The sequence below is a fragment of the Sapajus apella genome, unplaced genomic scaffold, assembly GCF_009761245.1.
Source record: "Sapajus apella isolate SASKATOON/1434 unplaced genomic scaffold, GSC_monkey_1.0 scaffold6, whole genome shotgun sequence".
NCBI classification, from domain to species: Eukaryota; Metazoa; Chordata; class Mammalia; order Primates; family Cebidae; genus Sapajus; species Sapajus apella.
Window position 1 is genome coordinate 50,265,881 of NW_022436946.1, and position 14,761 is coordinate 50,280,641.

Genomic DNA, 14,761 nt, shown 5'->3' on the forward strand with positions numbered 1-14,761 from the left:
TTTTTAGTAGACAGGATTTCACCATGTTGGCCAGGCTGGTCTCGAACGCCTGACTTCAGGTGATCTGCCTGCCTTGACCAAAGTGCTGGGATTAGTAGGCATGAGCCACCATGCCTTGCTGGATCTTTTCTTATATAAGAATTGTTTTATTAGGACTCTGCCATTCTTTTCCTCTTTCTTACAAAGTTATCTACTTTTTTCCAAAAATCTGAAAAGATTTAGGGATGAGATCTGTGGAACATGTAATGCCTTTTCTCCAGTCTAAAACTTAACCACTGCATAACTAATTTTAAGTACAAATTATGCTCTTGGGGTACTGAGAGTTACTAGTGTGTGATTGTGGTTAAAGTTAAAACTTTAACTTTATGGCTGTATCCCTAATTTGCTTTACTGATTTTTAGCTTTAGTATACTGAAAATGCCATTACATTTTAAGAGAAAAGAAGGTGACCAATATATTATTAAGATATAAGAAAAAGCTTTTTAAATTTTACTGATTATGAAATCAATAGATGTTTCATTGTTTAAAAAGAAGCTAGAAAATACAAAAAATAGGAAAATATATATGAAAAAATACCTAGGCTGGGTGCTGTGGCTAACACCCATAATCCCAGCACTTTGGGAAGCCAGGGGATCAAGACCATCCTGGCTAACGTGGTGAAACTCTGTCTCTACTAAAAATGCAAAAAAAAAAAAAAAAAAAAAAAAAAAAAATTAGCTGGGCAAGGTGGCATGTGCCTGTAGTCCCAGCTACTCGGGAGGCTGAGGCAGGAGAATCGCTAGAACCCAGGAGGGGGAGCCGAGATCATGCCACTGCACTCCAGCCTGGGTGACAGAGCAAGACTCTATCTCAAAATAAAGAAAAAGAAAAAAAAAATCTATAATTCTTCTGCCCAAATTCAGTAACTGTTAAAATTTAGGCGAATTTTTTATACAATCAGAAACATTTATTGAACACCCTCTCTGCCAGTTCACTGCCAGGAACCAAGTAGAGAGTCAGACAGAGATGGCTCTTTTTTGAGCTTACAGGCCAGCCTGGAATAGGACCATGAGCTCATAAAGAACATGTATTGGCAGAAGGGAGAAGCTAATCTATGCGGCCCTGAGGAAATGACTTACCTGAGACCTGAAGGTTGAGTGAGACTCTAGTGTGGATAGGTAAGGGTAAGAGACAACAGCACATTTGAAGGTAATATCATGAGCTAAGATCATGTTTGAAGAAGTGAGAAAAGTCCAAGAGTGCAGAGAATAAGCTATTGGCAGCTGCAGACATGGGAGTGACCTTCTTAAGATCTAAACTGGTGGTTTCTAGATTTTGAGATTTCATAGATGTTTTGGATCCAGCCACCCAGAAGAATATCTTGAGGTAACTATTCCTTGCAATTTAGTATGGAAATACTCTGGGAGAAGCTGATAAGGGAGTAGGGAAAGCACAATGGGAAAAAGTCAAGCAAGGATGCAATTTCATGTGAGGCAAAGTTGATGGAGAGCTGGGCTCTCACACTCCTGCACTAGCCGGTCTTTGACCATGGGGTGGAAGGCTGGGAAAGGCAATCAGTCAGTCTTCCAGGCACATGTCACTCCCTAAATGAAGCCCAAGGTAGTTCTATGAAGACGATTGTAGTCTAAACCCTTAGGACCAAAGTAAGCCCATCTGGAGGTAGCACCACAGAACTGAGGAGGTGGGGGGTGTGCAGGTGAATGGTGTTCAGGTGGGAGGAGTCAGCTACAATAAACTAGTAACATGATGATCATAAAAATTAGGGAACTCATAGACTTGTCAGATTATTTACTTTGCTAAATTAACATAAAGTAAAAAGACAAAATACCAATTTTATCTGTCATCACCTTCATTTCATAAAAGAAACCTCAGTTTATACCAAGAAATTAGCATGATCAGAATCTTGAATAAAGAGCAGTTGGCAGTTTTATAAGAACATATATGTGTGTTCATTTTTTTGTATGCACACACATAAATGTGCATACTAAATGTGCATTCTCACATTTAGTGATGGAAAACTCCATCCTGCACTACTGTTTAGGAACCACTGGGCTCCACTGCCTATTATTTTAATTTTATATCCCTCCTTAGGAGTTAACAAACAAGAGTGCATTGGAGTAGCTCAGGAATTTGTTTGCAGGAAATGGACTTCTTTTAGTCCCAGAACGTTTAAAATTTAAAAACAGTCTTTTCCTATTTCATGTGATTGCATTTCTTTGTTCAGTAAATGAAGTGGAAATGTTACAGATAGTTTTACCAGATCTTAAAGTCCTTTCACTTCTTGCCTAGTGCCTTATTAAGAGGAAAAGAAAAAGATCCTGAGAATCTTCTTGCCTAGTACCTTACTAAGAGGAAAAGAAAAAGTGTCCTGGTCCTGAGAATAATATCTTAATGGATGCTTGTTTGAGACTCAGAAAATAGGGTAGCTCAGGGTTACCATTTGGAAAGAGAGACAAGGAAAAGTGGAAGAAGATGACAAATAAAGGTCAGATTAAAGAAGCCAATTGGAATAAAGTTATTTGGGAATGAAATTTAGTGATGTGGATTTTTTTTCGAGTATTCAAAGCACTCCAACTATATAATATTGAAATAAAGAAAGCCGGGAGAAAAAAGGCTTTCATAGAATTTGCTACCTAATGGAGTTGCTTAAGTAACGATTTCCCAAATTTGTCATGATCTGGTCCTTTTGACTTTGTTTGCCAAGAAACTTGATTTTGTCATTTAACTCAGAATTGACCAAGCCCTTCACTGATTAATTATTTTTTTAAGCAGATGCTAGTTTATTAGTTTCCAGTTAGAGATGGGCTGGGAGGCAGGGAGTCAATAAGTAGGCCTTTCAGAATACTTGCTGCTACTTCTCTTTGTTTTCCTGTACTATTCCTTCACTTCCAGCTAGCGAAATGGAACAGAGTTGGCAAGGTAACTTTCTTTGCTGGCTACCAGATATACTTACTAGCCAGGATAAATTTTGGCTTCAGGGAAGCTTTTTGCACTAATCTGCCGGTGGCTTCAAGCCTGAATACAGGTTGGAAAACTTGATTTCTTTGGTTTCCATTAATGAAACATCCCTCTTCCTCTCATCCACTCATTGCTTCCTGGTTGCACTGGAGAAAAAGTTTCTCAGTGGTATAACAACAGGTCAGCAGTCACAGAGAGAGTGGTTTATTGTTTCTGATCACTGGACACATAGTAGTCATCCAGTACAATCAACAGAAAGAACATTAAATAGGCTGTGTTGGTTACCAACCCAGAGTTGAATGCTCCAGATGCAGACTGTAAGCCCAGTCTCAAAGACATTCCAGGCTGAATTTTGCACATGTGATACTCAAGATTTAAAATACTTAAAGAGTACATTAGAGTTTGTCAGGTAGATAAATACATAAAAGAATAATACTAAACATGTAAATATACATATTATAAAGGCCATGACTTAAAGGAGTTAATCATATCAACACCGCCCTGGGGCTAGAGAATTAAAAGAGTTGGGCTTTCTCTAGAATATGTACGTGTGTGTGTGTGTGTTTGTGTGTGTGTGTGTGTGTACCTGTATGTACATGTGCATATGTTTATGTTTGTTTTCTTGTTTTCACTAACTAGTTTTTATTCTGGTTTTAGTTTTCCAGAATAAAAAGAAGTTGCATATTCTCTTGTAGGGTAAGATAGATACCTTTCTCTTTTAATTTTGAAATGATACATTTTAGTCCTCTTGGGGAATTTTAAACAAAAACTCACTTTAATGCAGATAGCAGAAAATCCATTTGTATTGGTCTCATATTAATATTAATTCAAATGGTCACAGACCTATAAATAATTTTTCTGTCATGCGTTTTTCTTGTAATTTTTTTAGGTTATCAAGAAAAATAAAAGTAAAATATAAAATAAACTAATGATTTACTTGGAATTTTTTTATGTTTAGACGTATTTTTAAATCTTTCTAAAAACGAACACAATCCTGATATTCTACTTTAAGTATAATTTTTGCAGCTTCTGATAGATGTGTAACTAAATAATCTTCATGCAATATAGAAATCAGAAGCAAGAATGATGCTAAAATAACATTGATCGTAATATGTTTAAACATGCTAGAAATGTTAAGGAACACAGTTTAAAGTATCATCTTAACCTTGTCTATTTTGCATGTTTTGCAAGGTAGCTAGAGAGGACTTTTATAGATTAATGCATTATTAAAATTGAATATTTATGTTCTAATCAATGTCTTTATGCTTATATATATAATTTTATAATTTGATTTACATTATAATGCATCTCAAATTATACATGAAGAGCCTGTATTGTGTGCATATTTATTGCTAAGAACCTGGCAGAGGTTATTTCTATATTATGTTTTCAGTCATTTTCTTAAGCCTCACAAAACTCCCCATTGAAACTAAATAACAAAATAGGCTGGCTTAGTTCACATGTTCTGTGAAGCAGCATAGGTGGTTATTTCACAAGGTCTTGAGTGGTCCTTGTTTCTTGGAGATGTTCCTCCAGCATCGTCTTGTGTCAATTTGCAGTAGTGACAAAAGAGTAAGACCAAAATTTGAATTTCCTCATATATTCTACAGTTTACTCTGTGATTCTTGGAAATAAGCTATCCAATATTAGGCATACATTTTTCACCAACGTTGTTTTAGGTGTTTCATGCTTCTGTTCCCGAGCACCTATATGGCTAGCTGTTTTACTGCATGTATTTACATTAGAGTATTCAAATCAATTCCTTTGTTAGGAGCCCTTGATTTTAGCAGCTAATCTCTAGGGACACTTCTTTTTTTTGTTGTTTATTTTTTTAATTGTACTTTAAGTTCTGGGGTACATGTGCAGATCACGCAGGATTGTTACATAAGTACACACATGGCAATGTGGTTTGCTGCTTCCATCCCCCCATCACCTGTATCTGGCATTTCTCCCCATGTTATCCCCCCTGACCTCCCCAGCCCCCTGCTGTCCCTCCCTTGGCCCCCCACCAACAGATCACAGTGTGTGATGCTCCCCTCCCTGTGTCCATGTGTTCTCATTGTTCATCACCTGCCTATGAGTAAGAACAGGCGGCATTTAATTTTCTGTTCTTGTGTCAGTTTGCTGAGGATTATGGTTTCCAGATTCATCCATGTCCCTATAAGGGATACAAACTCATCATTTTTTATGGTTGCATAGTATTCCATCGTGTATATGTGCCACATTTTCCTTGTCTAGTCTGTTGTCAGTGGGCATTTGGGTTGGTTCCAGGTCTTTGCTATTGTAAACAGTGCCACTATGGACATACGTGTGCATGTGTCTTTATTATAGAATGATTTGTATTCCTTTGGTTATATACCCAGTAGTGAGATTGCTGGGTCAAATGGAATATCTATTTCTGGATCCTTGAGGAAGCGCCACACTGTCTTCCACAATGGTTGAACTAGTTTATACTCCCACGAACAGTGTAAAAGTGTTCCTGTTTCTGTACATCCTCTCCAGCATCTGTTGTCTCTAGATTTTTTAATGATCACTGTTCTAACTGCTGTGAGATGGTATCTTAGTGTGGTTTTAGTTTTGATTTGTATTTCTCTACTGACCAGTGATGAGCATTTTTTCATATGTTTGTTGGCTTCATATATGTCTTCTTTTGAAAAGTGTTTGTTCATATCCTTCACCCACTTTTGAGTGGGTTTGTTTGTTTTTTTCCTGTAAATGTGTTTTAGTTCTTTGTAGATTCTGGATATTAGCCCTTTGTCAGATGGATAGATTGCAAAAGTTTTTTCTTATTCTGTTGGTTGCCGGTTCACTCTAATGATTGTTTCTTTTGCTGCACAGAACCTCTGGAGTTTAATTAGGTCCCATTTGCCTATTTTGGCTTTTGTTATCATTGCTTTTGGTGTTTTAGTCATGAAGTCCTTGCCTATGCCTATGTCCTGAATGATTTTGCCTAGGTTTTCTTCCAAGGTTTTTATGGTGTTAGGTTTTGTGTTTAAGTCTTTAATCCATCTGGAGTTAATTTTAGTGTAAGGTGTCAGGAAGGGGTCCAGTTTCTGCTTTCTGCGCACTGCTAGCCAGTTTTCCCAACACCATTTATTAAACAGGGAATCCTTTCCTCATTGCTTGTTTTTGTGAGGTTTGTCAAAGATCAGATGGTTGTAAATGTGTGGCGTTGCCTCCAAGGCCTCTGTTCTGTCCCATTGGTCTATATCTCTGTTTTGGTACCAGTACCATGCTGTTTTGATTACTGTAGCCTTGTAGTATAGTTTGAAATCAGGTAGTGTGATGCCTCTGGATTTGTTCTTTTTGCTTAGGGTTTTCTTGGCTATGCAGGCTCTCTTTTGGTTCCATATGAAATTCAAGTGTTTTGTTTCCAGTTCTGTGAAGAAGGTCATTTGTAGCTTGATGGGGATAGTGTTGAATCTATAAATTACTTTGGGCAGTATGGCCATTTTCATGATATTGATTCTTCCTAACCATGAGCATGGAATGTTTCTCCATCTGTTTGTGTCCTCTGTTATTTCTTTGAGCAGTGGTTTGTAGTTCTTGAAGAGGTCCTTTACATCCTTTGTTAGTTGTATTCCTAGGTATTTTATTCTCTTTGTAGCAATTGTGAATGGGAGTTTGCTCATGATTTGGCTCTCTGTTAGTCTGTTATTGGTGTATAGGAATGTTTGTGATTTCTTCACATTGATTTTGTATCCTGAGACTTTGCTCAAGTTGCTTATCAGTTTAAGGAGATTTTGGGCTGAGATGATAGGGTCTTCTAAATATACAATCATATCGTCTGCAAATAGAGACAATTTGACTTCCTCTTTTCCTAATTGAATACCCTTTATTATTTTTTTTCTTGCCTGATTGCTCTGGCTAGAACTTCCAATACTGTATTGAATCGGAGTGGTGAGAGAGGGCCTCCTTGTCTAGTGACGGATTTCAAAGGTAATGCTTCTAGTTTTTGCCCATTCAGTATGATGTTGGCTGTAGATTTGTCGTAAATAGCTTTTATTGTTTTGAGATATATTCCTTCGATACCTAGTTTATTGAGAGTTTTTAGCATAAAAGGCTGTTGAAGTTTGTCAAAGGCTTTCTCTTCATCTATTGAGATAATCATGTGGTTTTTGTCTTTGGTTCTGTTTATGTGGTGAATTACGTTTATAGACTTGCATATGTTGAAGCAGCCTTGCATACCTGGGATGAAGCCTACTTGATTGTGATGGATAAGCTTTTTGATGTGCTGTTACAATTAGTTTGCCAGTATTTTATTGAGGACTTTTGCCTCTATGTTCGTCATGGATATTGGCCTGAAGTTTTCTTTTTTTGTTGAGTCTCTGCCGGGTTTTGTTATCAGAATGATGTTGGTTTCATAAAATGATTTGGAGAGGATTCTCTAGGGACACTTCTTAGGTTCAGGTTGACAATCCAGGTTTGTTTTTCTGCCTTGTCACTGGAAGAAGGTACCAGCCTGCTTCTCTTTCCTTATTAAACCTGCCACAGGCTGCTCTATCTTTTGGAACTCTTTCTCTGCCTTCTAAGATTGGTTATAGAGTGTAACTAATTTCTCCATTGCTACTTTAATGTTGCCTCTGAATACAAATGCTTACAGACTCTTTATATTTGATGGATTTTATTACTATGTTTCAGAAGAGAATCAGTAAAAATAACAAATATAAGATTTTAAAGGTTCTAGAAACTGTAATAAAAGTCCCTACTGTTAAAGTTCCCTATTCTGTGTTTCCTGATTCCCTTCGTGATATGATTATTAGAATTTCTATGGCGCTTCAGCCTAATGCTTTTATTACTGAAGGTAGAAATTGTACGTACTTCCCTCTCCATTCTTCCAAGATTGTGGCTATGTGCTTTTTTTGGCCCCTTCTGGGCCTGAAAACAGTTGGAGTACCCATATGTTGTTGGCTTCTATAGTTTTGGCTCTGATTTCTCCCTTGAATTTCACATTCTTTTGTCTTTCAGTTTCCTGTATGTTTTGCCATTATCAGTTTTTACTTAGATCTCAGTAGGTCATTGGACTAGGAAAATAAATGAACAATTTATTGGTGGAAAAAATCTCATATAATAATAAAGATATTAAAAAATTTTAAGTGTTAGTAATCAGTGAATTATGAATTACATCATAAGGAGATATGGCTCACTATGAAACTATATATTATTTCTAATGCTTTCAGTGATTATTCTTATGTGCTATTGGCATAAGCTTATTTAAAAGCAGTTTGTAGTGTGTATTGAGAAACTTAAAAATACTCATTCTTTGATATAAAATCTTCATTAAAAAATTTTACTAGCTAAAGTAAATAACTAGGAATGGGGAAAGATAATTGAAGTATTTTTTAATGTTTCTAATTTTCTGTCCTCTATTAGGAAACATTATTAGAGAAATAGTTAACTTAGATATTAAATACCTGGTGATACTATGTTTATGAAGAATCTTTAAATATTTTTGGAAAATAGTTTCATGAGAAGTCTTATATGGAGATGGACTATAAGTTTGGCCTTGAAGAATAGATAGGCAGAAAATAGTAGGTTGGGCATTTCATTGGGAGGAAGATCACACAAGCAAAGACACAATAGTGGAAATAAGTTTATTGCGTGGAAAATAATGATTAATGTGGCTGAGAAGCAGGAGTTCATTTGAAGAGTTAGGGGAATGTTATTCTCCTTTTATGTGTTTAGATATTTGCTAGATACTGAGGATATAAAGATGACTTAAAGATGGCAAAAATGGACATTTAGGAGAAGGGCATATATAAGAAATTTTCTTTAAAAATTTGATGAAACTTATTTGGTAAAATAAAGAGAAAAAGATGATATCAAAGTTTTTAGTTTGTATGAGGTTAGTAACAGAAATGGAAAAGCTGAAGCAAAATGATCAGTTGAGTTTCCACAGTTGGTTTAAGCCATGCACACAGGAGAGCTTTATCTTTGTATGTTTTATTCTTACTTTGGGTTTACTTACCTTTTAAAACTGAATGTTCTTCTGATACCTCTAACTATATGTTCCAGTTTTTAAACTGATCAATGTTAAATGTACAAAAAAGGACTGTTTGGGAACTTATAAAAATAAATAATAAGGTCTATGGCATTTGGTTTCTTAAAAGTTTTTCATATCTTGGGAACAATACTTATATTGTATTCTATTTATTTTGATGACTTTGTTTCACACTGTGACATATTGGGCATGGGGCTGTAACCTTAAGGGACCAGTAGATGTCATTCTAAACTGTATTATAGGGAAGTTTCTTTTTTTGGCAGATGGGAGATTCTTTGGTCAGAGAGACCTACGAAGGTGAATGCTTCCCAAGCTCGCCAGTTTAAACCTTGTATTAAGCAGATAAATTTTCCCACAAATCTTATACGACTGGAAGTAAATAGTTCTCTTCTGGATTATTACACTGAATTAGATGCAGTTGTGCTACATGGTGTGAAGGACAAGCCAGTGCTTTCTCCCAAGACTTCACTTATTGACATGAATGATATAGAAGATGATGCCTATGAAGAAAAGGATGGTTGTGAAATGGACAATCTTAACAAAAAGTTTAGCAGTGCTGTCCTCAGGGAAGGGCCAAATAATGGGTATTTTGATAAACTACCTTATGAGGTAAGCCAAAAATATTTAGCAGCAGTATTGGATATACACTATAGATTTTTAATCTTTAATCTTTAAATATTAGTGTTTACTCAGCATTGGTAATTGAGCATTGGAAAGGTATAAATAATTTGATATGTTGTATATTTTAATTTTGGAAAAACTAGAAAAAATCATGTTTTAACTAATTTCACTGCTTTTGTTTTGGATTGACTTTAGTGTTTCTAGATAAACTATTAAGTATATATTTTCATATTGCTAATTAACAATAACCAAGTACAAAAAACAGTAATAAGTAACGCTCCACTTAAATTCTTATTACAGAGTTTAAATATGGCCAATACATGCTTAAATTTATATTAGTTATGTTAAAGATGATTTGCTCTTAAAATAAGAATATTAATAAGACTGAGGTGAGTGCTTATTCCATTTAATTCATAATTTCTCTAAGTGTCATTTTTTTTTTTTCTATACTAACTCTATTCTTTATTCTCCTAACTGTGATTTTTGGCTTAGGCAGGTAGTACTTTTACCTTGGAATTATTAATACTTTTTTGTGTGTCTAGTTTGCAGTCTTGTTTTCAGTGTGTCCCTACTGGGGTGTTTCCAAGGTATATTTAGCATCCCAGGCTCCCAGATGTCAAATGCTAGTAGCATTCCAGGGCCATGTGACACCAAAATCTTTCCCTACTAGTTTCAAAATGTTCCTGGCGGTGTGAGTAGGGCCAAACATTTATTTCTATCTCCCACTGAAAACTACTGTGTGGTTAAAAATGTATAATCAATTTTCTTTTTAAGAAAACTTTATAGACTCAAATTTTAACCATCTTAGATATCCCGCTTCCAAATTGATGGGTATTTTGGATTTCCTGGTATTAACACAAATAGCTTAACTTTCATGAAACAATAAGACAGCCTCTTGAATGTCTTATAGTGATAGTAACCATAATGCCTCTCCAACATATTACAGTTAAAATGCCGTGGTACATCTTGTGATGTAGCTAAAGTTGCCACATAAAGATGAATTTAAGTGTCCAAGGTAATTCAGTCTTTAAGCCATGAGACCGGGATGCCACCCAGACCTCATGTGATAGAAAGGAAGCTTCACAGATTGGAGAAGACTATCTGGCCCTTACTGGGAGGAAGGAGGAAAGATGAAGGGAAAGGTGGGTTTGGGGAGAGAGAGGAGCATGAGATACTGACAGTGTTGCTCCCCAGGGCTCTGAGGAGGGTCTGTTGTGGCAGCAGTAGGAGGAATTCATCTGGAGGAGAGTGAATTGCTGCTTTGATTCTTACCCACTTGTAAAACTGTAAAATAGAAATTTAAACTCAGCAAATACATTTTAAACAGTTTATTGAATTTTATCCAGACCTGATAAAATGTTTGACACATAGAATTTGAATGAAGGGCAGAAGAGACTTTAGGCAAAGGGAAGAGAAGGTACAAAGATGAGAAGTGAAACTGTGTGACTTGTTTGGGAACTCCAGTGTTTCAGTGTGGCCAAACATAGGATTTGATAGGAGAGCTGCAGGAAGTGGAATTGGATGGAGGCTCAGGGCTGCCTCAGTGTACCTACAGCTCCATGCACGTAGGTGACAGTGATTGGCACTCCCTGTCTTTGGCAGTGTGGAGTCTTCTCTGCTGCGCCATAGAGGGCTGTCTGGGTTTCACCAAGAGATGTGCATTTTATCCCTTCAACCAGTGGTCTTCAGGGTGCTCCAGTATAAAGCCAGATTAGTTGAGAGGAGTCAGATACTTTAGCCTTTGTAGATAATTTACTTTTGCTAAAAAATTAGAACATGCCTTGAAGTAGGAAAATAGAATAAAGTATCAGTTTACCTGAATCAGTGTATTCAATGACGTTTCAACTAAAATACAATTTTTTTTAAATTGAAAAGTTTACCTAAAAACATGAAAATAGGAAAATTCTGGAAAAGAAGAGTGATAGAGGAGTATTAGTCCTGATTCTCATTTGCAGCCAAACAATCCACAGTATTCCAACACATATACTTAAAAAACTTAGCTATTTTACTTGGAGGACTATTGATATGGGAGAAATAACATACAGATAAATGGAACAGATAGAGTCCAGGAACAGGCCAAGAGGAAAGAGGGAAATGTATTGACAACTCCCCTCGGAAACGGTTATACTTCTGTAGTTAAAAACAAAAGAAAAATAAAAGCAGTTTCATACCTTTTCTTCCTTTTTTTTTTTTTTTCAGAATAAAAAGTTTCGATACCAGTATTGTCTAGGATATAAACAAAAGGGTACTTTCATACAGTTTTTGTGGATATATAAATTGATGTGAACATTCTGAATGGCAATTCTCCACTTGCATCAAAACTTTTAAATGTATGTAATTTACTATAAGAATATATTTTCAAAGTTTGCCAAGATGAACATACATGCATGATACATACACACAATGATATTGCAGTATTATTTGTAATAGGAAAAAAAGCAGGAAATACATCAATGAGAAACTAGTTGAATTATGTCACTTCTATGAAATGGAAGGAGACGGATCTGTATGTGCAGATATAGAAAGATCTACAAGATATTTCATTAAATGAGACAGGTTGCTGAATGGTGTATATAGCATCATTCTTTTAGTGCAGATTCAAGAACAGAAATTTTATACACATTTATTTGGAAAAGATCAGAAAAACTTTTAACATTGCTTATTTTCGGGGAGAGGGATGGTTAGAACTGAGTGTAGAGAGGAAGAAACTTTTCATTTTAGACCTTTCTTCAAGGTTTGGGTTTACTTTTTGTTTGAAATTTTTGTTTTTTGTCTGTAATATTTTACACGTCAACAGGTGTATCTGGATGATGAGATTTGTTAGAGAAAAATTACTCAATCGTGGTAAGTATAGGGACCACTACAATGGGGTTTTGCAGTGTGGGAGAGAGACTGAGCTTAACAGCATGGGCAAGTGGGAATGAATAGCCAAGGAGCGGGTTGGAGAGTCAGCGGGTAGAAAATTACTAAGAAACATCAGGAGCAAGGGATATTCTGCTGACCATCTTTAAACTTATTTGAAAGATCATGTTGTTGTTACTCTGCATTTTGTGATATTGTGGCTTAAAACAGTGAAATTCTGATCTGAAATTAATATTGAGCCTAGATCATAAAATAAATTGAAGAAGAACATTTAGGTTAATTACAAAACAAAAAGTTTAGCTAGCTAAATACGTTGCATTAAATTAAGAAAAAAAAACCTCTCTCATCTAAATAGGATTTTTAACATTTAGCAAATATTTAATATTTTTTTGTTTATACTTCTTAGTTCAGAATAGGCTATTTAAGTAGTAGTTCTTTGAAACTAGTTTAGAAGTCCCAAACTATTAAGAAAAAAACAAATCTTGGACTAGTTCAAGAAGATAATTTTAATTAGAGATAACAGTCTCTTTAATTATGCCTTATATTCTTGTATCTGTTTGCTGCTCCATCATCACTGCCAGCTGCCTTAAGCAGATCCCTTATTCCCTGTTTCCTAGAATTCTGCATTAGTCCCGTGGCTGGTTTCTTTTCCTGCCTCCTTGCTACCAGTAGCACCCCCTGCAATGATCTTTCTGAAATGCAAATCTGACCATGTCCCTCTTTAGTTTAAAATCCTTCAGGACTCCTCATTGCTTTCAGGATAAATCCAAGCTTCTCTGTGAAGCTTTTGTAACACAGTCTTTACCACTATACTCTCTTTTCACCTAGTTTGCCCCTGACCCATTAGAGCTGAGTGTTCCTGGATAGGTACACTTTCACTTTGGAGCCAGGCTTGTGTCTTGTGTTAGGCTTTCGTAGCATTCTTTGTTTCTTTTTGTCAAAGCGATTAACCCATATCATTGTCCTTACCAGTCCCCACTGTACTGTAAGCACTCTGAGAATGGGCACTCCTTCTTTTCTGTCTCTGGTGTCTGGCACGTAGTAGCTGTTCCGTAAATGTTGAGTATGACAAATTGTATTATTCAATAGATTACCAAAATGTATCTTTGCACCTAAGAAAATGAGTAGGCAATATGAGCTGAGTATACTTTGAACAATCTTGAAATGGACTATAGTCAAATGTACATATGATTTCTTCTCATTTGGATTATTCTGCTGAATGTTTTATTTACTGTATGAAAATATGGTTATAAAATGTATGACACTTCTATTCCTTATTAGATCACTGATTTTCACTCTCGACGATCTTGGTTTCTCTGTCTTATTTAGCTTATTCAACTGATTCTGAATCATCTTACACTACCAGACCTGTGTAGATTAGCACAGACTTGCAAACTACTGAGCCAGCATTGCTGTGATCCTCTACAATACATCCACCTCAATCTGCAACCATATTGGGCAAAACTAAATGACACCTCTCTGGAATTTCTCCAGGCTCGATGCACTCTGGTCCAGTGGCTTAATTTATCTTGGACTGGCAATAGAGGCTTCATCTCTGTTACAGGATTTAGCAGGTTAGTGCAAAGCCTTGATGAAGTTTTTTGTTTTTGTTTCCCTCCCCCCAGCAGCAGGCCATACTTACTATGTAGTGGTTTTCATAATAAAAATTTGAAATTATATAGTATGTACCTTACAGAAATAAAAAGGAAATGCATTTTGTCTGTCATGTTTAGAATGCTGCTGCTTATAAAAAATGAGTGTTTTACCATCCTCTTCAGCTAAATTTTATATTAATATGAAGGAAAACTATACCCTTTACTTCATGTTTTTTAAATCCCAAGTAACTTTAAACAGAGCTCTCATTTCTTCTCTCATATTTTCAGCACAGATAATTAACACATTTTAAAAACTATTTCCAAATCAAAATCTACCTCTCTAATGTGATTTGTCAGAAATGGAAAACAATTTATTATAGAACATTTTTAATTAAATCTTAATTACATGTGCAATACATCACCCAGATTTAGAAGCTCATTTAAACTAATTATGTTGAAAATGCAATTGCATGCTAAATAGGCGACCACACTTGCAGACCTGCCCAGGTGTTTCTGCTCCTTTCTATTTAAGCATTTAGTTTCCTTACTATTAAATGTCACCTGTTAAGCATTTGAAAGCTTGCACAGTGCATATTCATTTAGTAATGCCATAGTAATTTTTCTTATGATACAAACAGGTGTTTTTCTCTTAACCTTGATCATGGTTTTTCTCATTGTGTGTTACATATAATCCCTGTGTTTTCATGACATGAAATAATGAAGG

General features: G+C 35.7%; 1 protein-coding gene across 2 annotated transcripts in view; it reads left to right on the forward strand.

Moving 5' to 3' along the window:
- FBXL4 (F-box and leucine rich repeat protein 4) overlaps positions 1-14,761 on the forward strand; it is a 66,625-nt gene that overhangs the window by 22,328 nt on the left and 29,536 nt on the right. For both annotated transcript variants that reach the window (XM_032275212.1, XM_032275211.1), the window contains 2 exons: positions 9,223-9,568; positions 13,772-14,016. In XM_032275212.1, the coding sequence (XP_032131103.1) occupies positions 9,223-9,568; positions 13,772-14,016 (591 nt within the window). The remainder of the gene's footprint in view (positions 1-9,222; positions 9,569-13,771; positions 14,017-14,761) is intronic.